This window comes from Lathamus discolor, chromosome 1, assembly GCF_037157495.1.
Source record: "Lathamus discolor isolate bLatDis1 chromosome 1, bLatDis1.hap1, whole genome shotgun sequence".
Classification (NCBI taxonomy): Eukaryota; Metazoa; Chordata; class Aves; order Psittaciformes; family Psittacidae; genus Lathamus; species Lathamus discolor.
In genome coordinates this window covers 29,120,609-29,130,432 of record NC_088884.1, presented here as the reverse complement: position 1 = coordinate 29,130,432, position 9,824 = coordinate 29,120,609, and the positions used below count along the sequence as shown (strand labels likewise).

The following is a 9,824-nucleotide window of genomic DNA, read 5'->3' as shown; positions in this document are numbered from 1 at the left end:
CGACCTACTGGTCACGCTCCTTTTGATGCAGCCCAGGATACGGTTGGCTTTCTGGGCTGCGAGCGCACACTGAAGCCGGCTCATGTTCATTTTCTCATCGACCAGCACCCCCAAGTCCTTCTCCGCAGGGCTGCTCTGAATCTCTTCTTTGCCCAACCTGCAGCTGTGCCTGGGATTGCTCCGACCCAGGTGTAGGACCTTGCACTTGTTGTGGTTGAACTTCATAAGGATGGCATCAGCCCACCTCACAAGCGTGTCAAGGTCCCTCTGGATGGCATCCCTTCCCTCCAGCGTATCAACCGGACCACACAGCTTGGTGTCATTGGCAAACTTGCTGAGGGCGCACTCAATCCCACTGTCCATGTCAGCGACGAAGATGTTAAACAAGACCGGACCCAACACCGATCCCTGAGGGACACCACTCGTTACTGGTCTCCAGCCGGACATCGAGCCATTGACCACAACTCTTTGTGTGCGGCCATCCAGGCAGTTCTTTATCCACTGAGTGGTCCATCCATCAAATTGATGTCTCTCCAATTTAGAGAGAAGGATGTCGTGTGGGACAGTGTCAAACGCTTTGCACAAGTCCAGGTAGATGACATCAACTGCTTTATCCTTGTCCATCAATTCTGTAGCCCCATCATAGAAGGCCACCAGATTGGTCAGGCAGGATTTCCCCTTAGTGAAGCCATGCTGGGTGTCACCAAGCACCTTGTTGTTTTTCGTGTGCCTTAGCATGCCTTCCAGGAGAATGTGCTCCAAGATTTTACCAGGCACAGAGGTGAGACTGACTGGTCTGAAATTCCCTGGGTCTTCCATTTTCCCCTTCTTGAAAATGGGGGTTACGTTTCCCTTTTTCCAGTCATCGGGAGCTTCACCTGACTGCCATGATTTTTCAAATATGATGGCCAGTGGCTTAGCAACTTCATTCGCCAGCTCCTTCAGGACCCGCGGATGGATTCCATCAGGTCCCACAGACTTGTGCGTGTTCAGATTTTGAAGATGGTCTCGAACCAGATCCTCTCCTACAGTGGGCCCAAGGTCTTCACTCTCACAGTCCCTGCGTCTACCTTCTAAGACCTGGGTGGTGCAGTCAGAGCCTTTGCCAGTGAAGAAGTCATTCAGAACCTCAGCCTTCTCCAAACCCTGTGTAGCCAGTTATCCCGAGAGCTTCCTCAGGGGGCCTATGTTGTCCCCAGTCTGTTTTTTGTTTGCTACATACCTGTAGAATCCCTTCCTGTTATCCTTAACATCCCTGGCTAGGTTTAATTCTAACTGGGCCTTAGCCTTCCTAACCTGGTCCCTAGCTTCCCAGACAACATCCCTGTACTCTACCCAGGCTGCCTGTCCTTGATTCCATTTTTTATAAGCCTCTTTTTTCCTTTGAATTTTCCTCAGCAGCTCCTTATCCATCCAAGGAGGTCTCCTGGCCCTCCTGCTGCACTTCCTTCTAGTTGGGATGCAGCACTCCTGAGCTTGTAGCAGGTGGTCCTTGAATATCAACCAACAGACTTGGGCCCCCCTGCCCTCCAGGGCTGTATCCCATGGAACCTTACTAAGCAGGCTCCTGAAGAGGTCAAAGTCTGCTCTTTTGAAGTCCAGGGCAGTGAGCTTGCTACACACTCTTCTCACTGTCCTGGGGATCTCAAATTCGACCATCTCGTGATCACTGCATCCAAGGCTGCCCTGGAGTACCACATTCTCAACAAGCCCTTCCCTGTTGGTGAGCACAAGGTCAAGCATGGCACCTCTCCTTGTTGGCTCCTCTATTACTTGCAGAAGGAAGTTGTCTTCCACACAATCGAGGAACCTCCTGGATTGCTTGTGCCATGCAGTGCCATCGTTCCAACAGATGTCAGGGTGGTTGAAATCCCCCACGAGAACAAGGGCCTGCGAGTGTGAGGCTTTTCCTATCTGTCTGTAGAGTGCTTCATCCACAGGTTCTCCTTGATCAGGCAGCCTGTAACAGATTCCCACAGTAATGTCTCCCATGGCTGTTTTCCCTTTAACCCTGACCCACAAACTCTCTGTAAACTGCTCAGCTGCCCCCAGACAGAGTTCCATACTCTCCAGCCTATCCCTAACATAAAGGGCAACTCCCCCTCCCCGCCTGCCAGGCCTGTCTTTTCTAAAGAGCCTGTAACCTTCCATTCCAACACTCCAGTCATAGGAGCCATCCCACCATGTTTCTGTGATGCCTATTATATCATACCCCCGTAGATGTGCACACACCTCTAATTCCTCTTGTTTGTTCCCCATGCTATGGGCATTTGTATAAAGGCATCTGAGATGAGCTCCAATTGAAGCCGGCTCGTTGGCTGGAGCAGCTGGAATATCTCTACACTGTTCCGAGCATTTATTATAGGTTCTGGCAACCGACTGGGTGTGTTGGGATGGAATGATGCCCCCCTCCCCCAACAGATCTAGTTTAAAGCCTCCTTGACCAGTCTGGCAAGCCTCCTACCAAAACTGTTCTTCCCCTTCTTTACCAGAGCAGCTCCACCAGCCCCCACTAGACCTGGCCTACTAACTTCAGTCCTATGTTCAAGACACCCAATCCCCTGACTATGACACCACCCTTTTAACCATTTATTAACCTGGCCAATAAATGGTTAAAAGGGTGGTGTCATAGTCAGGGTTTTGGGTGTCTTGAAGATTTGGGTTTGATAATGGATTTGGTAAAATGATAATAGTAACCTATTATTCTAACGAGAAGAATAGAAAAGCAATAAACTATGGATCTTCACAGCTGCAAGTTTTGTTATTGCTGAAAAAATCTATGGATGAATGACTGCCATTAAAAACTGTTTGTAAGAAAAATGTGTGAGCAAGATTTGCCTAGTAAGCCAGCATGAGCTGAGAAGAAAAAAAGCGTCAATATATGTGACATTTTAAAGGTATTATGGAAGATCAGAAATTGGTACATTATTCCTATGAATTGTGGTGCAAAACTTACAAACCAGCTATTGCTTGATCAAGAGTCAGCAAGAAAAACATTGCCATGCAGCTAAAGACATTTTGAAATACATATAAAATCCCATGAAGGGATTTGCAGGTTGCTTGTCAGCACTAGTGTTCAAGATTGCAATATGCAAAGTTCGTCTGCATCTAAAATTTAAAAAGCCAGGACAAAAGATTTAAGATAACATAAACCAAAATATTTAAAACACAGGAAATAGAGAGTAACACCTCCCACATCCAAACATCAGTCTTCTCCTACTACACTGCACTAGGTATAGGGCCAGGTTTTGTCCTGTATTTTCTCCAGCACAATATGAATTCTCATGCCATTGAGACCCACCACTGGGAGTTGCTAGGTTGCCAATTTAGGAGACTACTACAGATGAAGAGATCAGGGGCTCCTTTCTGTGCTAGCTCTGCAGCTGGTCCAAGCAGACAATAGTAATAGTCCGCCTTGCCTCCAAGGAGGTAACTAAGGAATGGTTTATACTGTGCTTGCTACTTTCCACTCAAGAGAAAAGGCTTTACCCAGTCTAAGACTCATGACATTAAGTGCACATTTTTGCCCTTCTGTACAGCAGATGGCTGTTTAAGAGTGTCTTTTGAAGTGCTGGAGAAGGATGTTCCTATCTGGTAAAAAGTTGAAAGCTGACTGAAAAAGGCTTGTAGTTGGCTGTTAGATGGACTTTAAATAAAATTCACTTAAATGGACTTTTAATAAAGTCCATTTAAAGCTCTAGTTTATTAAATTTACTAAATTTGCATTTACACTGATAAAGACAAGGCTTGAAAGCCTGTCTCTCCTTCTGCACTCTGTTCATCCTCTAAGTGATCAGAAAAGATCTAATTCTCCAGTCTCTGGCAGAAGCATTCCCAACCACTGAAGTATGTTTCCTGGAATTGTGTGGGAGACAGTCCTTGCTATTTCTTAGCTGCTAGCTGTAGTCTTCTAATTTTTCACAGCCTTGAAAAAGGTGAAGGGACAGATTGACATGCAAAGCTGGTAAGTGTTGTGTTATGAAGACTGCATCTGTTGGCTAGGAGGAAAGTCTTCTCATCATTTTCCTGGTAATTGCGAGGGGAATGTTCTGCCCAATTCCTTTTCAGTACAACAGGAATTGTGAAGGTTTTGTGTTCTCTTTCATTTCAAGATGATGTTCACAGCTGACCTACAATGACACACAAAATTTAGTAGCAACGAATAAAACTTACTGGAGAGATGTGAACTGATACTCTCGTTACCTAACTTCACTCTGCTAGACATAACACATTCTGGGACAGCTGTCCCCCTCATGAGGATTTACAAGCAATTTAAATGTCAATGCAAACTCCTTGGAACAGAAAATAATAAAGGAAACCAGATGACACCAACATGAACTACAAAGTTCACTGCCATCCTGAGATACACCAAAACTCAAGATACGTCTCACTAGAAACAAACATTTTGGGCTGTTTAGAAAATTAAAAAAAAAATAAAAATTCTATAGAGTGCTACCACTTCAGAATATCTTATTCAAATTATCCCAGTTTTGTATACAAACATCAAAGGCTGGCTCTTGAGGATGTCCTCAGAGAAACAATCTCCTTTCATGTGTGGGAGGACAGGAGGCTCTGGCAGGCTAGGGAAGTCCTTGATTAGATTGCAAAAAACATTGTGCTGCTGGTAAATTCCTAGAATAATAGAGTGCCTTGTCTGACTAAGAGAAAACCTCAGGGATAACAAAGCTTTCAGTCCTAGAAGACTCCAGTAAATGAAATATTGTATGCTAACAGAACACCTAGTGCCTGGAAAGCACAATTACCAACACCTCCTTCCTGGATGGTTTGTCAGAGTTTAGGTATCCCTCAGCCTGGTCACAAAGAGATCAGCCCTCTCAGGAGTGTGAGAGGCCTTTTAAGCTCCTAAACTTGCAAATGAGCCAATCTGGCATTTGTAGCTAAACTTCTCAGACAACTAAGGTCTGTACCTGTCTGCAATGTCAGCTATCCTGCTGCACTGGGTTCCCAGCCGTGGCAATGTACATGGCTACATGCTACACCAGCACTTTGTAAAGGCAGCTGTGGTCAGTGTTTGCTAGTGCTGGGGCGTGGCATGAAGTGCGGTGCGTGGGTAGACTGTTTGCCCCCCAAGACACTGCAGTGGAACCTGCTGCAGTCTTCTGCAGCCCAGCGAGCACTCATGGTCTGCGCCAAGAGGACTCCACTTGACCTTGAAGATGTTCCTCAGGCTGGACAGTGCTAAACATCAGTGAATTTCACTTCAAATAAGTACTCCATAATGGCTAGCTGCTGGCTTTTCCTGCAGAGAGAAATGAAGCCACAAGGTATAGTTTAAAAGTGTTTCACAACTCCATTGGCAAAGGTGTCTCCTACTGCTACAGGGCAGCAATATCACTCATGCACGCACAGATCACCAATTTGCCTGGTCTATAACACTGTGAAGATCCAACCTGGGAACAAAGCTCCATTTGAAAATGCGTACAAAGGGAGCATTGGAAACGAATTCAATTAAAAATGGCTTTGAGATCCAGATCTGCTGGAAAGGCATCACAGGGATTTCTGTATTCTGTTGTCAACGTTACTTTCAGAAGTCAGGTCTTTCAGTATCTTGCTACTGTGAACTTGAATTTTGACTGTTTATCTTACACTAAGCTCTTATACAGTACCTTTCAAGGCAATTTGTGTAATTCTGAGAATTTAGTAAAATCAATTATCTAACAGCCAAGTAGTCCCAACCTTAGACGTTTTAGCAATTCATTTGCTTGGCGCATAAAAATAAGACTCCAACAGATATTTCTGGAACCCCAAAACGCTGGCCAAATGTTCAGAGGTGATTATGAATCAGGGGGTGGTGCAGTTCTCATCATTCCAAGGATCTCACTTTCAAGGAGCGTTTAGTAAAACGCCCCGTGAAAAACATGGCACCCGTAATTACGACTACTTAAAACATTTAAGCTTCCTGGTGATGACAAGCAGCACCTACTTACCACTGTGCTAAGTAGTCCCTGCAGCATGACTTGGAACAGTGTCTGTGCTGAACATTGGCACTTGGCAAGGTTTAAATTGAACGGGTTTCATTTCTCTCTCTCCTCTCTCCTCCCCCCCCCCCCCCCCCCAAAAATAATTGCTTCTTTCTCTAGCTAAATTTTTAATGGACCTTAGGCAACCGGCTGACAAACAGGAGACATTTTCTAGCAGCACATCACCCCACCTCATCCTGAGTAACACAGACGAATATAAATAGACAGCACGTCTATGTATATGAATGACGCGGGGAATATCTTTAAGGCGGTACATGGCCGTGAAAAAGCACATACTACATCCACTGCGGTCCCTCACTGAGCGGGGCCGTGTCCGCTGGCACGGAATCCCCGCTGACCACCGCAGGGGAAGGGCACCCAAAGCTGAGGGCACCCCGGGAGCCGCAGTGGCGGCGGCCCGGCGCGCGAAGGGGCCGTGAGGGGAGCCCAGCGGGAGGCCTCAGGGCGCGGGGAGGTAACAGCACCGCGGCCCAGGGCGAGGGCACCTGCCCGCGCCCGAGGGGCTCTCCGCCCCGGCGCGGCAGGACAGCACAGCGCAGGACAGAGCAGAGCAGGACAGGACAGAGCAGGACAGCGCAGGGCAGCGCAGGGCAGCGCAGGGCAGCGCAGGGCAGCGCAGGGCAGCGCAAGGCAGGGGGTCCCGGCCTCCGCTCGGTGCCTCGGTGCCGCCCTCCGGCGGCGCGGGCGGGGCGCGCCGCGGGCCGCAGTCCCCGGCGGGAGGTTGTCATGGTTTCCCGGGTCACATGCGCGCGAGGTTCCCCGGCGCGGGGGGAGGAGGTGCCGCCGCCGGAGCTGCCAGCGAGCCGCTGCCCCCCGCGGGCCCGCCCCCCGCCCGCTCCCACCTGCGCCGCCGCCTCCCGCCCCTTCCGCGGTGCCCACGGGCGATCGGCCGGGCGCGCATCGTCCCCGGGCTGCGGACCCCCGGCCCCCGCCGCCGCCCGCGGGCTCTCCCCCCCTTTTCCTCCTCCTCTCCCCTTCCCTTCTCCCTCCCCCTTCCCAGCCAGGCTGCGCCCCCCCGGCCGGCCCCGGCATGAGCATCTCCATCCCGGCGGGGCTGACGGAGCTGCTGCAGGGCTTCACTGTGGAGGTGCTGCGGAGCCAGCCCGGGGACCTGCTGGAGTTCGCCCTCCAGTACTTCGGGCGCCTCAAAGAGGAGGCGGCGGCGGCCAAGGCGGCGGCAGCAGCGGAGAAAGAGGCGAGCGGCCGCAAGGCGGGCACCCCCGCGTCCGGCCATGACAGGAGCAGCCAGCCGCGCAGGGCCCCCCTCGACGCCCGCGGGGTCAACTTCGTCGAGGAGCCCATGCAGACCGACTCCGAGAGCGGCGAAGAGGAGGAACGGCCACCGCCGCCGCCGCCGCCGCAGCAGTTCCCGGGTAAGGGCCCCCCGGCTCGGGTCGGGAAGCAGCGGGCAGGCTGGGTGGGCTCCGCTGGCGCCCGGGCTCAGGTGCGGAGGGGGCTCCCGCTTCAGCGGCCTCGTGGTGGCGGCGGGACGTGAGGAGCACGGTGGCCGCGGTGAGCTGAGCGTGAACGGGGAGAGGCGGCCGCCGAGCAAGGCAGCCTGCGGCAGGTTTCCCGTCTCCCGCTGCAAACTTTTACCTCCCGGGCTTTGCCCTTTTGTTCAGCAGCGCTGGATGTTGGGCACGCAGGTAGCGCCAGCGTCCGCGGCCGAACCTCGCATAGCGTATAGGTCTGTGATGTTCGTAACCGGAGATCTGTGTGTTTCCTTTTCCTAAGAGCACCAGAGAGCAAATCTGCATTTTGTAATTAGTCCAGTGGCATGTCTACCTTAGAAAACACCTCTAATGGGCATGTTACTGTAGTTACACACTTGATAGAGCGTTTCACATAGAGGTACTTACATGCGTTTCAAAATGTAGAGCACAATTTAAAACATAATTGTTTCTTGAAAGCCAGGGTGAAATTTCCTACACGGTAGAAGGGCCTGTGGAGCAAGTGTAGCTGTGCAGACAGCAAATAATCTATGCGGTATCTTTGTGTTCGAGAGTAACACCTATCTGCACGCAGCTAATGATACCTTATCTTTTTGTGGCTGACGGGCTTTATTTAGGGAGGATGTCAGTCCATCAGCCGGTCTGATTCACGGGACGAGTAGTAGCTGTCTTTGAAGGGTGTGTAGTGCTTGTCTTTGTGCTGTGAGCAGGGTCAGTCAGTGCGGTTAGATGTGGAGATGTCAGTCAGTAAGGTTAGATGGAGAAGAGAAAGCATGCAAGCACCTTTATTGTTAGCTTATTTTTTTGAGAACAGCTTGAAACTGAAGTGTATCGCGTCAGATCACTGGAGCATTCATCCCTCCAGGTCATGCTGTAGGTAGCTTTACTTAGCAGAGCACAGAAGCCAGCTGTTTGCTAGATAAATGTCAGTGCAGTTTTTGGAATAATGTCTTATGTGCACTTTATCAAGAAAAATGTAGATGTTTGAGAACTGGGTGAGTTTTCTAAATGCTTTATGTTACACCATAAGACAGCCGCCATTCTTTTCATCTGTTCTTTGCAGCTATACCGTATGCATTTAATGAAAATTTGAGTCTGTCAATCAGGTTCTGCAGTATTAGAGCTCAAAATTACCATGCAAGTCTGATGATGTGAAATTAGTAAAAATCTGGAAATTTGCTGTCTTTGAAAGCTGAAATGGTGATAATGTGGAAGAATAAATTATTATCTTAATTCCCTAACACTAAACATGGTTTTCAAACATGAATTACTGTAACACTGAACAGACTCATTGGTGAATGGAGAACTGGAATGGTGAATGGAGAGAAGTGAAGAAAGGTAGCCTAATTTATTAGTCTGTAGAGTTACATATGAAAACTTTACAGGATGCAGTAAGAAGCTTTAAAAGCTTTTCTAATGAATACCTGTAACCAAGATTCTCTTGATGTTCTTTTTGTTGTGACTGTGAAGAAAAGCCATTACTGTCAATATTCGCATTAAGAGACTTGCTAGAATCATAGAATCATAGAATAGTTAGGGTTGGAAAGGACCTTAAGATCATCCAGTTCCAACCCCCCTGCCACAGGCAGGGACACCTCACACTAAACCATCCCACACAAGGCTTCATCCAACCTGGCATTGAACACTGCCAGGGATGGAGCATTCACAACCTCCCTGGGCAACCCATTCCAGTGCCTCACCACCCTAGCCGGAAGGAATTTCCTCCTTATATCCAATCTAAACTTCCCCTGTTTAAGTTTTAACCCGAAGAAGGACTTGGTTTAACTTTGATATATTAATTTGACAAAAAACCTTTAAAATACCACATTTTTAAGCCTAATATGTTTTGAAAGTTTGTGTTATGGCCTGTAATTTCTGTCACTTGAAATAATTAACCATTAGAAGTAACAAAAATGGAAATATTTGTGAAACCATGTCAAGGGTGCATAGTAAGTTATAGTATATGATTACTAATAGTGTGATTGTGTATGTGTGCGTTGTGCAGGAGTATGTATTTTAAATTCAAATTTTATGTCTGCCCTGAATATGTATTCTTTTAAGGTAATGTAACAATGCATCCACTCAGTCTTTTGTTAATAACTGGAGGCATAAAGGCTTGTATTCAAATCATTGTTCCATGGGTTTAAATACCAATTAAAAAGCATATTTCTATGGTGCCTTTGCTTTCCATTTCTGTAAGTAGCAAATCTTGAACTTAAGTTGGGGGGGGAGGGGGGCAGAATTTTCTTTTCCTTTTTTCCTTTTGCTTTTATGGACAATCAAACTGCTTCTGTATAGTCGGTTTGTCCTGTACATGTCCTGAACTGCTTTCATACAGGAGAGGAAAACAAACTGAAGAAGTTTATAAGCA

At 48.3% G+C, this 9,824-nt stretch overlaps 1 protein-coding gene across 1 annotated transcript in view; it reads left to right on the top strand.

Annotated features, from left to right (window-relative positions):
- Window positions 1-6,870: 6,870 nt before the first annotated feature.
- Window positions 6,871-9,824, top strand: part of PRKAR2B (protein kinase cAMP-dependent type II regulatory subunit beta) — an 88,512-nt gene continuing 85,558 nt past the window's right edge. The window contains exon 1 of the mRNA XM_065666017.1: window positions 6,871-7,375. Within this exon, the coding sequence (XP_065522089.1) occupies window positions 7,033-7,375 (343 nt within the window). The 5' untranslated portion in view covers window positions 6,871-7,032. The remainder of the gene's footprint in view (window positions 7,376-9,824) is intronic.